General features: G+C 38.5%; 4 protein-coding genes across 7 annotated transcripts; 3 read left to right on the top strand and 1 right to left on the bottom strand.

The window, feature by feature from the left end:
* Positions 1–154: 154 nt before the first annotated feature.
* Ada3 (transcriptional adaptor 3) lies at positions 155–7,760 on the bottom strand. 2 transcript variants are annotated; one of them, XM_043419096.1, is made up of 2 exons: positions 7,632–7,760; positions 155–2,529 (listed from the first exon to the last, which is right to left on the bottom strand). In XM_043419096.1, exon 2 carries the CDS (start codon positions 2,517–2,519, stop codon positions 1,131–1,133), a length of 1,389 nt encoding a protein of 462 aa, XP_043275031.1. In that variant the 5' UTR covers positions 2,520–2,529; positions 7,632–7,760; the 3' UTR covers positions 155–1,130. The 2 variants fall into 2 exon arrangements, with proteins under 2 accessions (XP_043275031.1, XP_043275030.1); XM_043419095.1 differs by lacking the exon at positions 7,632–7,760 and adding an exon at positions 3,148–3,595.
* On the top strand, positions 3,805–5,638 carry LOC122410733 (uncharacterized). Its single transcript, XM_043419128.1, has 5 exons — positions 3,805–4,028; positions 4,105–4,294; positions 4,375–4,477; positions 4,854–5,193; positions 5,318–5,638. Exons 3-5 carry the CDS (start codon positions 4,398–4,400, stop codon positions 5,531–5,533), a joined length of 636 nt encoding a protein of 211 aa, XP_043275063.1. The 5' UTR covers positions 3,805–4,028; positions 4,105–4,294; positions 4,375–4,397; the 3' UTR covers positions 5,534–5,638.
* LOC122410736 (uncharacterized) lies at positions 5,653–7,537 on the top strand. The gene is made up of 3 exons (XM_043419134.1): positions 5,653–6,130; positions 6,215–6,566; positions 6,801–7,537. The coding sequence occupies exons 1-3, from the start codon at positions 6,105–6,107 to the stop codon at positions 7,008–7,010; spliced, it is 588 nt and encodes a 195-aa protein (XP_043275069.1). The 5' UTR covers positions 5,653–6,104; the 3' UTR covers positions 7,011–7,537.
* Positions 7,761–7,797: 37 nt separating the features above from the next.
* On the top strand, positions 7,798–16,973 carry sws (patatin like phospholipase domain containing sws). 3 transcript variants are annotated; one of them, XM_043419042.1, is made up of 13 exons: positions 7,798–7,977; positions 8,384–8,785; positions 9,325–10,067; positions 10,158–10,548; positions 10,642–11,312; positions 11,399–11,585; positions 11,703–12,083; positions 12,362–12,637; positions 12,857–13,043; positions 14,520–14,636; positions 15,327–15,647; positions 15,727–16,022; positions 16,487–16,973. In XM_043419042.1, the coding sequence occupies exons 1-13, from the start codon at positions 7,969–7,971 to the stop codon at positions 16,586–16,588; spliced, it is 4,083 nt and encodes a 1,360-aa protein (XP_043274977.1). In that variant the 5' UTR covers positions 7,798–7,968; the 3' UTR covers positions 16,589–16,973. The 3 variants fall into 3 exon arrangements, with proteins under 3 accessions (XP_043274977.1, XP_043274976.1, XP_043274978.1); XM_043419041.1 differs by lacking the exon at positions 14,520–14,636 and adding an exon at positions 13,937–14,053 and having other exon boundaries at positions 7,799–7,977; XM_043419043.1 differs by lacking the exon at positions 14,520–14,636 and adding an exon at positions 13,937–14,053 and having other exon boundaries at positions 7,801–7,977; positions 11,414–11,585.

Raw genomic sequence — 16,973 nt, 5'->3', positions numbered from 1 at the left:
CTTTTAGCGATTCTCTCGTACTGGCCACGTTTTATGAGTTCGCTGCCCAAAATCGAATGTTAATAATAAATCTGTTGAGATTGCTGTTTCTTGTTAGTCGTAACGAGTGTTAGTCTGAAAGTAGCAAAGGAAAAAAAATGAACGAACAGTTCAATACCCAGTTATTTCGGATTTAATGTTTTTTTTTTTTTTTTCATACACTTCGCCCATTCAGTGACTTACTTATCCAGGGTTTTTTCTTTTTTCCATTTTATTGTTCGATTCTTCTCGTAGACTCGGAACGAAAGTTATTCTTAACGATTTTTGTTTGTACATACGATCGTGCACAATCTACGGAGAAGTGAAGGACACATTTCGGGGTGAATCGATCACACAGATTTGATTAAAGTGAAACACCAGCGTGAGGATCCTACTTCAAACACTCAATCTTACAATATACATAACGAAAAATGTTCATTTCACTTTTTTATACACAATTATTCGTAATTAGTCGCATAAACGCGTTACAAAAATCTATCAACGGAATTTGAATTGGCGGAAAAGTTGCTTTACAAAAAAAAAAAGAAACGAGAACAAAAACACTCGACACGGAGCGTTGTTTGTTTCAAATATTCTTTAGTCGATATTTTTATCACTTACTCCCTATTTCAGTGACGTTATTTGTCGAGTAAACTCATCAAAATATGAATGGGATTTCGTAACTTTGTGACTTCGAGGAATTTTTCGAATCGTGTAACGGTTTTTGAAATTATTTTCGTCTGGTTTTCTCGAACGTTAATGATTTTTTTAAAAATATTTCTCGAATTCATATATACAAATTTAAGCGACGTTAATGAATTTGCTTTGTTTCGAATATCGATGGGGAAAATGAACAAGATTTTGGCCTATTTTGAATTTTAGAGCTTCAATAATCAGAATAATTTTTTGTCGCTGTATCAATCGTGCAAACTGCAATATTATATTTTTGGATTGGCAAATAAACGAATGAATTCGTTGAAATTTATTAAAATCTACGATTGAAGTTTTCCAAAACTAATTTAAAATGAAATCCATCTCATTTCCGCCACTGAGCGAGTAGTAAGACCGATGTGAATGACTAATAAACATATAATCGAAATCTCAGTCGTAAATTACATGCTAACTGTGTGATTCAAGGCAACGGGTTCGCCGATACTATTGGACGGCAACATGTTTAATTGTTCCAGCAAAGCTTCGCGTTCTCTGAGACAAGTCCAAGCTTTTTCTTGTTCTTTCCTCGTGAGAGGAACTTTGCGTTGTTTGGAAGCAAGTAATTTGTTGTAGTGTTCGACAACTTCGTTGTCGGCGGTAGAAATTTTCCTCTTGAGAGCCTGCCGTTTGCTCTCTTCTTGAGCAAGATTGAGAAGCCTTTTGAGTTGCGTTACGTTGTGACTAGAGAGTGACATTAAATCCTGCTGGCATCGTTTGATCTCGGCCAATATTTCGTCGTCTTCTTGATTTTTTCTATGGGCATCGGGTTCGAGAATGCCCTGTTCTACCAATTCTTTGTGAACTCTGAGCTCCAAATTCATGGAATTTTGTATGCTAAGATCTCGCAAAACCGGTGGATCGCCGTCTCGGAATAATTTGTTTTCGGTGTTGTTATTAGCGACGTAAACGTTTTCCTCGAGTAACGCCGAAACGAGACGTTGCGTCAATGGCCCAGCAATGCCGTTTACTCTTTTGTCGGCTTTCCCCACCAACACCGACATATCCGAGCGCGATTTTTTCTTTTCCCTATTTGGATTAGCCGCGTCTTCTTCCTGAAGAAGATCGTTGTGTGCCCACGTGAGACTGTAGTGCCTACCGAGGGGCGGAATTTTTTTGAATTCCCCGAGCTCCCCGTGGGACCCGATCAATTCTTCCAGGAGCTTTATATCGTCCGGCATAATGTCGGTACAGTAAGGATCCACCGACGCCCAGAATTTATTCGTCGTGTCATTTTTCGGTAACAACAACTTTGGTACGTCGGATTTGGAGCCTTCGACTCGGACTATTTCGTGAGGGTTTGAAACTACTCGATCTCCCCCGCTCGACGACGTTTTCTGCTTCAATATTTTCGTTGTCAAGGGCGACTGAGTTTTCGAGTTTATGTCCTTTGCTCGCGCCTTGTCTTCACGAATTTTTTTGTCGAAGGACGACAAACCTTTGCCACTTTTCGATCTTTTGTCACGTCGCTCCTCCGCAGACGACAAATTTGCTATCTCTTCCTGAAGAGTTCTCGTTCTCACCACTACCGATGACAATAATGTTTCCAGCTCCAGCTGCAATGTGTCTAAATCTTCCATCCCCACACCTTCCTCAGCATTTCTCTGCAATATCATTGTGTATCTCGGTAATTGACGTGCACTATCTATACTCTTCAAAGCCGGTAAGTTCGACGTCATTTCTGCACCCTCCGAACTTGTGTCTGAACTCTGCAGTGACGGCTGAGCAGTTTTTCCACCCTCTCGCACCTTCACAGGTGTCTTCTTTGTACTTAGTTTACCTTTTCCGGACATGGTTTTATATCTGCAACCCATTGACATTTCAGTTATCTTATATGAGGAACAGAATTCCTGAACACAGATAAACATCAATCAGCAAATTGAGTTTTCCCAAGAGTTATTGACGACTCGTTGAAAACATTTGTTCTTTTATTAGTACGTAAAATTGAAAGTAGATGCACTGATAATTCTCCATCAACAAACACAATTTTGACCTCGAGGTTTTTTCCAGTACTTCGCTGCATTATCATGTTCCTTCTGTTTAACATTAAATAAGATTTGCAGCTTGTCGTCCTCTAGTCAAATCTAGGAATGTGCTAAATTTTTTACAATTCGCTTTTGTGCGAGTTTCACAGTGCAAAGAATTATCAAAATTTTCAAATCTGCTGATTTTTTCTCATGAATTTGGTGATGATTAATCATTTACTCATATTTGATAAAATATAGAGTTCAATTTGTCTATTTAGTTCAATCACTGAACAAAATATTCCAACGATTTTTAAATAAAAACGAATGAATCAATTGTACACTCAGAAGTTCGTAAATATTGTTTTGAAAACACAGATGAACTATTCCAGAGTTTAATTGTTCAGTGGACGGTGTAATAACGTGAAAAAAATGTTTAAGCAAAAGTTTTTCTTACTGAATATAAATTTCCACTAATTCGTGCTCCAAATATTCGGCAATTCGTATAAGCTTTTTCGTTCTTTTTCGTATATCTCGAACGTTGTTACCGCGCTTCTCTAGCTCCCTCTCTTTCTGCCTCTATTTTTTATCTGTTTTTGTCGACGATCAAATGTCGAACATTTTCAACCACTAATTTCCACCACGTGGTTATGTCGAAGCGTTTTCGACGAGCTTCGATTCATTCCCCGAATTTCATCATCGTTCTTTAATGTTTTTCTTCTTTCGATCGAGGCCCATCTGACTTTGAACAATGAATTGTATAAATGATTTGTGTACAGAAAACACTGAGGTTGCCGAATTTTCGTTGGCCCGTCAATCACAAAACTTTTCTGACCGAGATACACTAACGGCAAAATTCCCTGCATCGTCATCGACCGTAGCGCCACGTGTCGCAAGACCATACTAAATCACCAATATCGAACGTCCAGCGTCCAGCACTATTTGAATGTATTTTCAACGAAGCTCGCGTTCAATGTTTCTTACCCTAATTTGACTTCTGCAGCACCACCTCAATATTAAAAATTCGGAGTAATCACATTCGCATGGACAGTAGTTTCGTCTGTAGCCAATAAAATTTTTCGTAACATGCGCGTGGGTCATGACAATAACGCGTGGGTCAAGGATGCAGCATGAAATCAGCTGACTTCATGCAATTTAGAAAAGCTGTTCATACGAGAATTTCATCGATACTTATATCATACTTGACACCTTATTATTACATGTAAACATAGAAAAACAAGGATTGATATCAACTGACCAACCCGTTATTTACCATCGTATTTACAACTCTAAATATCACGAAAGTGTGAAAAAGGACGTGGGTGAATAGAGAAAAATGTATTAATCGTTGTATATGGAATATTGTTATATAAAAGGTAACTACGCCTAGTCACGATGTTTTGATCTCATGCAGATTGGGCGAAAGTGGACATTAGACCCGTAATTTTCAAGCGCGTTTCACACACGTCCAACAATGTGTGCATCATTACTCAACACTTCCATTCGACACCAAATAAACACAAGCGTACGCAATATTAGTAACCGGAGAGTTTGATTTTTTTTCTTTCGCAACAGAGCGAAACAGTCAGTGCGTCTTGTAAGCGGTACGAAAATATTTTACCATATTTTGCCTGTTCAATTTCAACGACCTGAATTCTTATCACCATCAAATTTTATTTTCTAGGGTCTTCCAAAAGGGCTCGGAAAATGTGGATTCGTCATACCTTCATTACCGCCATAATAGGCGTAGCGCTGACTAAATCGCAGTCATTTTTCCAACCACTCGAGTAAGTTAAACATTATTATATTATTGTTATTTATATTTCACGAAAATACCGAAAGTCATGGGTGAGTTAGTGACATCTGCGAAAATTTTTTTCAAGACCTAGTAACTTAGTAAATATTTTTAACTCGTTCGACTCTGTCTTGTTCTCACGGCCGAAGCATTGTAGATAACAAAATATCAGAATTTTTTTTTTGAAATAATAAGAGTCCTAAATCGGTCTTATATATTTTTGCTCTACGTTCAACGCTTTCACCGAATTTATCAGCATCGAATGACAGAAAGTCAAATAAAAATCGGACGATTCAAATAAAATCGGAATTTTTAGAGGCAATTGCAAAAAACTTTGATAAAGTGGTTGAATAACGCGTGTCACACAGACCAACGACAAAGATGCTGTTCGACTTTACGAACGTGACGAACGTCGATGACTGGATGGAAATATCGGATACGGTTCGGGAAGTTGGCATGTCAAAGGCAGTGTTGACTCTCCAAAAAACTCGAGTATTCCAGAGAGCCATTTTTTTTACTCTGTTGAACCCTCAACCGAACGGTGCAGGTTTCGCCGGTGTCAGAACTAGAACGAATCTCGATCTGACGGGCTACAAATACATCGAAATGTTATGTCGGGCTCAGGGAGCCAATCAGAACTACAAAATTGTTCTACGTCACAGAGGCATGGCCGCCGATTCCGACGTAGAGTACGAACATTTTTTTTCGGTGAGGCTCACTTTTCTTCAATAATCCACGAAAAAATGTTATAATCTGGTAGAAAATTAAACGTTTCTAAGCTCAAATTTATCGATTCCGGAACGTCCTTTTAAATGAAATTCACAAAATTCAGGTGTCGACTTCAAATGGTGGTTTTGAAACAGTCAAGGTGACCTTGGCAGATTTCAAGCCGTACTTTCGGGGACGTGAGCAGCCGGATGAACCGCCATTGGACGTTGCCAACATTACCATGTTCGGTATACAAGTGTACGGTGGAGTTTATTTACCAATAAAACAGAAAGGCGTTTCATCTCTCGAGATAAAAACAATCACCGCGACTAATTATTGAAGAGTTGTCACTTTCGACTATTCCCTGAACGAAGTCGAATAGTCAAAAAAATGTACAATTTTCTGATGTTCAATGAAATTAAATATTTTCACTTTAATAATGAAATGTCGAATTTATTTCTTGACCTATGAAATCGACTGGGTCAGGGCCAAATGAAAGAAATGAAGGAATGTCACAAAAATAAGTGCCTGCCAGCCAAAAATAGGTAACAAAATATAATCCTCTGTAAGTGACTTCGGTGAATCGAAGTAACGGCGATAAAACGAGACTGTATCACGCGAAGCACAGAAACGAGATGACGGTACCCTGGCACTAGGAAAGCTTTGCTGAATAATAAATTACTCGAAGCGATATATAAACAGGACGAAAGAGAAAATTCGAAGACGATCGATTTCAAGATGTGTCATAACGACGAAAGACAGCCCACGAACGATATTGTGTATCTCTAAAAATCGAGAGAGAGGGAGGGGGAGGAAGACGAACCAACTGAACAGTGCAGAGTTCTGCCACGGACTGAGGGAGATTTTTGTGTGTTTTGTTTGCTAGTCCTTGATGCTCGAACGAACGTGACATGGTAGCTTCGAGTGTAGGTTGTGGGTGAGATAAAAAGTGCTTCATTCCGTTTTCAACGTTTTTTTCATCTTCAATTTCATCACGATATTGTCGGCGATTGTTTTTCAGTAATACAACAAACTCTCAAACGCTGTTCGATTTCACACGCCCCGGTTTGGACAACGCGCTCACTACGTGGACGGAAAATTCCGACACTACGAAAACCACGGGAACTTCGAAGGCAGCTTTCGTTACCCAAAAAAGTCAAGTCTTTCAAAGAGCTGTGCTATTTACGTTATTAAACCCGAAGAAAAATGGCGCCGAATACGCAGCTGTCCAATGCGATGCGAGCTTCAATTTGGGCGAGTTCAACAATATTTGCTTGAGGTGTCGGGCCCAAGGGGCTAATGTTAATTACAAAATGCTGTTGAGACACAAAAATCTCGATAAAAATTCGGTTGTCTACGGTCAAGTTTTCACGGTAAATGTTGTTTCGAAAATGTATTCTTTCAATCAAAACAGGTTCAGTTTTTTACCAATTTGATTCAATATATCTGAAGAATTCAAGTTTTGTACCAGCAAATACTCTTATTTTCGTAATAAAAAATTAGTTCTGCACAAAAAAAAATAAAAATAGTTTTTCAATGTAAAAACAATTTTTGGTGTTTGCAAAGAGGATAATCAAAGTCGTTTCATTTGAAATGTTTTTCTATAGGCACCTATTAATGAATTCGGAACGATGAAATTACCTTTCAATGCATTCAAACCGTATCATCGTGGTCAGGAACTCGATATTGAGTCGAATCCACTAGATACGACTTTGATCACGAGTATTGGTTTGAAAATTGACAAAGGACCTTATTTACCTGACAATCAAGATGGAGTCGCTGCTCTCGAAATCGACTGGATTAAAGCTACTAAATAAGAGCTCAACAATTACGTTTTTTTTTACCTAAATATCGAAGCTTTCGTTAAAACAGTGAAATCTCTGGCCTGATCGAAGAATCGGAAAATTCTTTTCGCCCATCATTTCTTTTTTTCGTCTAGTGCACTATTAATTAACGCGTATTTCACTTTTCATTTTTACGAATTGGGCGTTATTTTTTCACAATATTATGCAAGGAAACTAATAAAAAAGGTTCCTTTTAACAATATACAAGATTTCCTCGGAACACAAAAATTACGGAATAATAGAAAAAGCTCAGGAAAACCGGCGGGAGCGCCCGCTAGACGAATAGTTTTGTACTTTTACTTTTAACCCAACTGCCTCGTCATACTGTTTTGATTCAATCGGACTATATATTTTTTTCAATATAAGAAATGGATTCAAGATGCAACGTGTGGAAACTTTATTCAATTGAAAAAAAATGTACAAAGATGAAGATACATAATTATGTTCAGCAAAATGTGTAGAATTTAACAAAAATAATAAACGAGAATGGAAAAATATAACCTCAAAATTGCATTATGATTTTTCCTTTACTACTTTTCAGTGTACCTACAATATAACCGATATTCAGTCCTACCCAGACGACTAAAATCTTACCTGATTCATTGTAAATCGCCCTTCTTTCTTCAACAAAAAAAGGAATGTAGGAACAAAGTGGTTTTACGTCTATACTACGCGTGTGCATAACAGCAACGAAAAAAATGACCAATTGCTGGGGTGTTTCGTTGCGCCAAGTGCAATATGGCGCTGGGTGACTCGAGTGAGGTGTCAAAGGTCGTTTCGTTATCGTTTCATTATTTTCACAATTCCTCAATATTCAATACAGTCGATACACCTTGTTCAATCATTTTGCAAGCAAAAAATCATTCGTCTACAAATAATCAACTGGATAAGTGTAATAGTTACGCGAAAGAAATGAGTGGCAAAGATTTTCATGATGGAGGTAAAGTTTTTTGTCATTGAGTTTTTTTGTATTCGTATTTGTTATTTGTAGTGTCATAGTAATAGAATTCCTTGTGAATTCCTCCAATGAACAGCTGTTTTCAGGACACAGAAAATCATATTAATAGAAAACTCGATTTATTCTCAATATACATCTAGACTTTAGAATACTTAAGATAAAATTTGAACTACAGGTTCTTTGGAAATCAATCATTTTTCTTATACGTTGATAAATTTGTTGATACGAATGAATGGCTTTTGTTTATTAAGAATCACTCGAAAGTAATGCTTATATTATTTCAAACCTTTCTTCACATTTCTTCTGAGCTAGCAGAAATTTGTCAGTTTTGAGGCATCTTATTGTGACTATAATGCAAAGATTAATGTTAATTCTTTTGTGAATACAGGTTGCAGAATTGTTTAATCACATTAACACGGGTATCGGATCATATACCTATTCCCAATGGGTCGTGCCCTTAATAGAACAATATCAAACTTCGAAAATACTTGTAACGAGTGTGGTTCTCCTTTTCCTCACTGTCTTATTTGTCTCATTGGCAATACTCAGAAAATGGAAAAACAAAGAATTTCTACCAGAAGTCAAAGAATTTGTTGGTGTCGGCTCAGCAAAACCAAGATTCCGAAAACGCGACAAAGTTTTGTTTTATGGGAGAAAGATGTTGAGACAGGTCAAGTCCATTGGAGGTCAAGTTCATCCGACTGGACAAGGCAAGAAGAGACGAGCCGTCATGAGATTTGCCAGAAGACTTTTACAACTCAAGAAGGAGACTGTTCCTCAACAGTTGAAGGTATCTCTATCGCTTATTGAAAAACTAAAAATTTTGTATCCAGCAGGTATCAAAACTTTTTTGGCACCGTAAATTAAACCGAAAGAATCCTGAAATCATCCATCATTGTTGAAATTTTCTTTGTCCTCATTCTTTTCATGATGAAAATAGAACTTCAGTTTCGATTCAATGGTCCTATTTTTCTCTCATAGTCCTTCCATGAGCAATATTCTCATCAAAGAATTCATTTCAAAGTTCAACAAAAAGATATAGTAATTGTTGAAAGAACTATTAGAACAAGACTATTTGAACAATTTTAGCACGTAAAAATTTCATTCTGTCATTAGATTATACTGCTTTCAATATCAACAATAATTCCTATATAAAAATGAATGGGTATTTTACGTTTGTATACACAGTCGATGAATAAACAATAATGCAACAGTATTTTCTACTTTGACTGCGTCTAGAGTTGACTAATGAAAAATTTTGTGACGAGGACACTAAAAAAATAATATTCACAGATGTGATTGAATAGAAATGGAATTTGAATTTTCAAGGTTCTGGAACCACCAGCAGAATACTTGGAAGAAGATTTGGGTCCCGGGGAGAGAGTACCGCCAGACGCATTATACATCCTTCAAAGCATAAGAGTATTTGGTCACTTTGAAAAGCCAGTGTTCTTGAAACTGTGCAAGCACACAGAAATAATGAATTTGGCAGCCGGAACAGCCTTGTTCAAAATCGGTGATCCGGATGAGAACGTATTCATCGTGCAGCAGGGTTTGGTCAGTGTATATATAACTGGATCGGACAGTTCTCAGATAGCTTTGAAGTTAGTTAAAACTGGAGAATCCGTAACGAGTTTGTTGAGTTTTACCGACGTACTTACCGGTCACACGAGTACGTACAAAACTGTGTCAGCAAAAGCGGTCGAGGACAGCGTCGTCGTGAAATTGCCTATGCAAGCTTTCCAAGAAGTTTTTCAAGATCATCCCGACGCGTTTATTCGAGTTATCCAGGTCATAATGGTCAGATTGCAGCGCGTCACTTTCACCGCTCTTCACCAATATCTTGGCTTGTCAGCTGAGCTCGTTAACCAGGGAATGCACAAGAAAAAACAAAGTCCGTTTTCTGGTTCGCCTGTTCGCTCGAAAACACGCGATAATTTTGGCAATCAAGGTGTCGACATCATGTCAAGCTCTTTCATCGGAATGTCCGATCAACATGAACTTACGGAAATACCAGAATCGTTGAACTTTGCGGGTGGATCGCAGCCAGTGCCGATCGCAACTAATCGGAAGTACGTCAATTGAAACGGACCGAAAACTCTGTTTTTTTTAGAAGAACTGGTGGTGGAAAAAAGTAATGAATGTTTTTTTTTTGTTTTTAGAGCAAAAACGAGCCTAGATTGGAAACTGGCCACCCCAAGCCCCCAACTCGGACAAAACACTCCGGACATGGTCCCCGAGTCTGACTCTCATTGGTCAGGGGGTCATTCATCAAATTCTCAACAACCGAGTAACAATAGTGTAAATAATAGCTCCGGTGCTCCTGACATAATGCATTCTTTGGGAATCGGCTCCAGTCACTCGGGCAGAAAACGCTCGACGAACGAAGGACCCACACAACCACCCATGGACGAATCTCAACTCATTCAAATCGCCACGGAAGCTTTCGTTCGCGAACTTGGATTGGAAGATGACTCCGTACTGCGGGATGGAAAAGTTCAGATTAGAGAAGTGCCTGCTGGAACTTATCTTATGAAAGAGGAATCTCACAAGGTATGCCATCAAATTCAGTTCAAGAAACGAGTCAGAAAGTTTCGGAATATCTTCGGAGGGAAACTCTTAAAAATTAAATGAATAATATTTCAGGACGTTGCCCTCGTCTACGTGGTCTCAGGATCGTTGATAATCAGCCAAAAGGTATCTGAAGATAGAGACCCAGGCCAAGAGGTTCACATGTTTAGCGCCCATCAGGGTGAAATCGTTGGAGGTTTGGCGGTGTTAACCGGTGAACCTTCGTTCTACACGATTCGTGCGAAACACACGAGTCGTATAGCACTGTTGACGAAGCAAACATTCTTCGCGATAATGCGTGAGAAACCGACCGTCGTGCTCCACGTTGCAAACACTGTAGTACGGAGGTTGAGTCCTTTCGTAAGACAAGTTGATTTTGCTCTGGATTGGTTGTTTCTCGAGAGTGGTCGGGCGGTTTATCGACAGGGTGACGAGTCAGATTCGACTTTTATCGTCCTCAGCGGTCGCTTGAGATCAGTAATAACTCATGCCGATGGGAAAAAAGAATTGGTCGCTGAGTATGGTAAAGGTGATTTGGTAGGAATCGTTGAAATGGTCACTCAGACTAAACGTTCCACGACCGTCATGGCTGTGAGAGATTCCGAACTGGCTAAGTTGCCCGAAGGCCTATTTAACGTAATAAAGCTTAGATATCCGATCGTCGTCACGAGGCTCATCAATCTTTTGGGCCATCGTATACTGGGCACGTGGCAGCAAGCCACTGTCAAAACCTCTAGCAGTAGACAGTGAGTTTTCCTGATTATCGACAAATATCAATAAATTAAGGGGAGATTATTAATCCATAAATGGTATTTTTGGTTCTTTAAAACAGAACGATTCTTTACAGGCGTCCTGCAGCAGCCACAGTCGACGCAAGACCCTCTCAAGTTAATTTTTCAACCGTAGCCATTGTCCCCGTGTCCGAGGACGTGCCACTTACGGCCTTTACGTACGAGCTTTATCATTCTTTGTGCGCTATCGGCCCTTGTTTGCGTCTGACTTCGGACGTGGTGCGAAAAGTAAGTTGAAAACCAGTAGAACTTGCACGCCGAAGTAATTATCGATCTCATTCAAGGATAAGAGCTCGAATCTCTGGACTCTGCAATTTTCATCATAATCGCATTCGCTTAAAATAGACTTTAGGCGCCAGCATAATGGAACCTCTGAACGAGTACCGATTAACATCATGGCTTGCCCAACAAGAGGATCAACATCGAATATCGCTCTACCAGTGCGATTCGAATTACTCTGTGTGGACGCAACGCTGCGTTAGACAAGCAGATTGTATTTTGATTGTTGGTCTCGGTGATCGTCCTCCGACACTCGGTCGCACCGAGCGCGAAGTCGAACGATTAGCTATGAGGACTCAAAAAGAATTGGTACTCTTACACAAAGAACAAAGTGGACAACGCCCTTCCAATACTGTGCAATGGCTCAACATGAGATCTTGGGTTTCGAGTCATCATCACATACAATGTCCCAAACGAATGTTTACTCGACGATCTCAATACAGAATCGTGAGTTATTTTTTTTTTTTTTTTTATCTATTTTAAAACAGCTGAGCACGAGCTAAATTAATTGTTATTATGAAGTTGGATTATACGTGAGTTTTCTCCAAACGCATCGAGAATTGTATTTGGTCAAATAATTTTATTTTGTCAAAATCGTTTTTTTATAGGAACGACTAAGAAGTATGCCCGAGGTTTTTCATCGTATCAAATGAATCTCTTGGTTTCCAGAATACCTAAGAATTCTTTCCATCAAGTTGACACTGAATTTTCTTTCGTCTCTCTAGAACGAATTGTACTCCAAAGTCCTAATGTCGGAACCGAACGTGCACAGCGATTTTAGCAGACTAGCAAGATGGTTGACCGGCACGTCAGTTGGACTTGTACTCGGTGGTGGCGGAGCCAGAGGAGCTGCTCACATTGGAATGCTCAAAGCCATTCTTGAGGCTGGAATACCGATCGACATGATCGGCGGTGTTAGCATCGGAGCGTTTATGGGAGCGCTTTGGTGTATGGAAAAGAACATAACGACGGTGACGCAAAAAGCGAGGGAATGGTCAAAGGTATCGCTATGAAAATCGGGAATAATGCAACGAATCTAGGAATTGTTTGAATTTATTTACAGTTTTGAATTTGTTTTTTTTTTTTTTCGATTCATTGTAATTTTTCAAATCACCTGAGAAATGTATTCTCTTTGTTCCAATCCTTTTTTAAGTTTTTCGGAATCACAAGCCAAATTGGGAGCAGTAATTGAGAATGTGAGAAATAATATTTTGTTACAGAAAATGACGCAGTGGTGGCGACAAATTTTAGATCTTACGTATCCAATGACTTCGATGTTTTCCGGTCGAGATTTCAACAAAACCATACAAGCGACATTCGGCGACACATACATCGAGGATTTGTGGCTTCCATATTTTATAATAACCACTGACATCACAGCTTCGTGTATGCGCACGCACACACATGGTCTGTATATTCGGATTATAGAATATCCGATTGAATCCCTTTGTTTTTTATTTTATTTTCATTTTCATGATATTTTTCATTCGTCAAATGATAACAATATGACAACGAAAAGTAGATATTTTTGTAATCGCAAAAGTTTTCGTCCTGTCACGAGCGTCGTTGTATTTCACTTTTGTGTTCTCGCTATCTGTGTACCAAATTCATCGATCGATATTGAACGATCGAGGAAAATGAACATTTGCTGAATTGCACTTTTTCTTCCTAATTTTACTAACTCGAATCGTCATAGATTTTTCGATGTTTCTCTCTCTCTCTCTCTCTTTATATTTAAATCTGTTTATCTGCTGTCTCGATCGTAGAATAGATTGGCTCTTCCACATTCATCCTTCCTCTCTTGTTAATTTCATATATTTAATGAAATTTTGAATCACGATTACGTGTGAAGTTTATCGATAAGATACACTGTGGTCGCAGCATTGTGCTTCACCAAAATATCGTGTTTTTTGTCTTATTTTTTTACTTAAATCTTTGTTTATGCTACGGGAGCGAGTTTTTTTTATGAATGATTGTTGTTGACGTACTCTCCGTGCTGGAGATAAAAGCTTGAAGGTTTATAAGTAAATAGGAAAAGAGGCTAAAAGCGCTATTTGTTGAGCCAGAAAAGTATTTTTGCCCCCGGATAAGATAACCTGTAGGTGAAAAAGTACTAGAGGCCGAGAGCCTGCTCTCTTTCTCGTTCCGCTGTCGCGCTCGTTCCAACATTTTGTTTGTAGTTGAAGGATAAACTTTGATAAGAAGAGTATCTAATGAGCCGGGTATTAAATTGATTATTGGGTTTGGATGTACACGAAAAATATGAAGAATATAAAAATTTGTGATTCGTCGTTGTTTAGGATCGCTGTGGCGGTACATTCGGGGTTCGATGTCATTGTCTGGTTATATGCCACCCTTGTGCGACCCGACTGATGGCCACCTTCTCCTCGACGGCGGGTACGTCAATAACCTTCCAGGTAATTTCAATTGGTACAACCGGGAAAACTCGAAATTAGCGCGATACGCTTTTAGGGCGTGTTTCTGTTACATCGTCGCTATTTTATTCCATCACATTCGTTATGTAAGAACAAAATTGACATGAGATAACGAGGGAACTGTACAAATCGGATTACCATTCGCGTGGACATGACGTTATACGGATGAAAAATGCAAAACAATATTTACCAACGAGTACTCGTATTGAATCGTCGCTGTAAATGTTGCACCGCATCATCGCCCATCTAATAATCGCTTTTAATATTTTTTTTTCTCGCAAACCCATAAGATTCATTTAACGAGTACTCGTCAATAAAAAAAACCTTTCGTACATTGCATTTTCCACGTATTTTCCACAAGAGAAAAGAAGAACTTGCTCCCGTTGATGAAAAAAGATGCATCGTTGAGAATTTACTGAACGGTCTAGTTTCGTTGTTTCACTATCAGGCTTACTATGGAGATACATTCGCTCGAGTATGACCATAGCGGGCGTTTTTCCTCCCGTTTGCGATCCTCGCGATGGGCATCTTTTGGTCGACGGGTGTTATGTTAATAATGTCCCAGGTATTCAGTTTTCTCTATGAATTTTTTGTTCGTGCGAATACACTATCCCCAGAAAATGGGAATACACTGTTTTTTTTTGTTCCAACAAATGATTTTTTTTGTTCCAACTATATGGTCAAGATGTTAACAGGATATTTAGTATCGGCGTGAATCTCAAAAACATCTCAAGGCTTCAAAAATAATGATTATTTTTTCAATGTATTCAAGCCCAAAATCGAATATTCAAATTATTGAAATATTTAAGGACTGTGAACAGTGGGAACGTTGGAATTTTAGGTATTTTTTTGTTTACTTTATAAATAAAAATTGGTTGGATGGATTTAAATAAAACCTTGTACACATCTTTTACATACTCAAAAGTACTGGAAATTTTTATTTTCTCATTTGATTTGATTGTTATTTGAATTTAATTGAGATTAGTTTACTAAAATTCCTCAATTTTTATGTAACTTCAATCCAGCCGCGAAGAAATTGGAGCAAAGAAAAACCATAAAAGAAACAGTGTTTCTGAGCTTTCCGGAGGTAGTGTCAAAAATGAGAGTAATGAAAGCAAAAATAACAAAACGGTGGTGGTCAGCCACGAAATTCTGGAGGCACAACCAACCAACGGTGTAACCATAAAGACGTGTAAATGTTTTGGATGAAAAATTGAACGCATTAATACCAATACGTTTATTCGTTACACACAAGCTGACGAAATGTTGAGGCAAGGGGCACATCACATTCTGGCGATTGACGTCGGCTCTCAGGACGACACGGATCTCACTAATTACGGCGACTCCTTGTCCGGTTGGTGGCTCTTATGGAAGAGATTGAATCCATTCGCTACACCTGTCAAAGTACCTAACTTGCCGGACATTCAATCGCGATTGGCTTACGTAAGTTGTGTTCGACAATTGGAGGAAGTGAAATCTTCGGATTACTGCGAATACATAAGGCCACCGATCGACAAATACAAGACACTTCAGTTCGCCAATTTCGACGAGATTAAAGATGTTGGGTATCAACATGGTAAGGCATTGTTATCGGCTACTCGAAATTTTCATTAAAAATTCAATTTTTACCATTTTTTAAATATTTTCCCACTCAGGCAAAACGTATTTCGAAGGACAATCCAAGGCTGGAGTTTTGCCACGGTTCAATGCTGATCGCGAAAACGCTCGTGCTCTCAGAGCAAAAACTCAAGCTGTCAACCAAGAACACGTTGCTTCCTCGTACACGTTCACCGATTTGGCACAAATGGTGTGCAAAGTATCACGTGGCAATCGATACACCGATGCTGACGACACCGATTCCGATGAAATGGAGGAATACGAAGCTGATCTCGAGGAAGATGCCCAGGAAGTTGGATACGCTTCTGAACCTACTGCTGGAATTATGGATCAGGTAATCTAGTGGATATGCCACCAGAAACAAATATTCAAATAAATTTTCTATTCATATTTTTCATAGGAAACATAAAATTTTCCATTGAAAAAACCTCGGTACCAGCTTTCTATTTTCAATGCTTCAAGCTTGTGAAGATGTAGAAATAATACCTTAAAAATAGCATGCCCATAAACCTAGAGATCCGGATGTTCATTTAATTCGTTTTGAAGGCTGAAATAAAGTCCAAATTCAACAATTAATCTCGCGTCACAATGTCGAATGTCATCATTTTATCACAAAAATGAAATTGCTTCTTTAGATTTCGATTTCGATGCTAAATTTTGGTCAATAAAAATTTAATGTCTGAAATGTAAGACGAATTTGCGAAAGCATACTTTCAACGTAGTTAGAAAACAATATAATTCTCATCAACAAAACTCGATGTTTGAATGTAGAAAGAAAAAAAATAATTCATGTTTCAGAGCCCTGAAGAAACTCGGTTAAGGCGGAGAGCCGGTGTCTCGCTGAGCTTGTCCGACACAGAAGCTGAATCCGAGATGAAATACCATCCCAGCATTTTTTGACTCGGATTGCAGAGAACACAAATATTTATTTTCGCGTTCAGTACGGTATTTTAGATACAGTCGAACAGTAAAAAAGAAAAAAAGAGAAAAGAAAATGTACTATTTACACATGGTTGGAGAAACGTTCAACGTATTCGATGAGTTCGAGTATTTTCTAAAGTACAAAAGATAACTCGAAAGAGAATTTAATGAAATGATCCGAATGTAGAGATACTCGGGTAATTAGACTGGTGTACAAATCGATTAGAAGAACGGAAGCCCTGACTGATACCAGTTACCGTTACGGTTAATATTCTTACTTAAATATTATTTAGAAACGAATTGTAAGCTATATAACTAATAACGATTCTACAATTTGTACGAAAAATAAATTGAGTTTTGTTAA

Source organism: Venturia canescens, chromosome 5, assembly GCF_019457755.1.
Source record: "Venturia canescens isolate UGA chromosome 5, ASM1945775v1, whole genome shotgun sequence".
Classification (NCBI taxonomy): Eukaryota; Metazoa; Arthropoda; class Insecta; order Hymenoptera; family Ichneumonidae; genus Venturia; species Venturia canescens.
Note: the sequence above shows the minus strand (reverse complement) of the source record. Positions and strands in the feature narration are given on the sequence as shown.

Bases quoted from the DNA above. Each gene is read 5' to 3' on its own strand.
- Ada3 (XM_043419096.1), bottom strand. From the start codon at position 2,519: ATGTCCGGAAAAGGTAAACTAAGTACAAAGAAGACACCTGTGAAGGTG.
- LOC122410733 (XM_043419128.1), top strand. From the start codon at position 4,398: ATGTGGATTCGTCATACCTTCATTACCGCCATAATAGGCGTAGCGCTG. The intron at 4,478-4,853 runs GTAAGTTAAACA...CGTGTCACACAG, and splicing joins TCATTTTTCCAACCACTCGA to ACCAACGACAAAGATGCTGT. The intron at 5,194-5,317 runs GTGAGGCTCACT...CACAAAATTCAG, and splicing joins AGTACGAACATTTTTTTTCG to GTGTCGACTTCAAATGGTGG.
- LOC122410736 (XM_043419134.1), top strand. From the start codon at position 6,105: ATGGTAGCTTCGAGTGTAGGTTGTGG. The intron at 6,131-6,214 runs GTGAGATAAAAA...ATTGTTTTTCAG, and splicing joins GCTTCGAGTGTAGGTTGTGG to TAATACAACAAACTCTCAAA. The intron at 6,567-6,800 runs GTAAATGTTGTT...GTTTTTCTATAG, and splicing joins TCTACGGTCAAGTTTTCACG to GCACCTATTAATGAATTCGG.
- sws (XM_043419042.1), top strand. The intron at 12,084-12,361 runs GTGAGTTATTTT...TCGTCTCTCTAG, and splicing joins GACGATCTCAATACAGAATC to AACGAATTGTACTCCAAAGT. The intron at 16,023-16,486 runs GTAATCTAGTGG...TTCATGTTTCAG, and splicing joins CTGCTGGAATTATGGATCAG to AGCCCTGAAGAAACTCGGTT.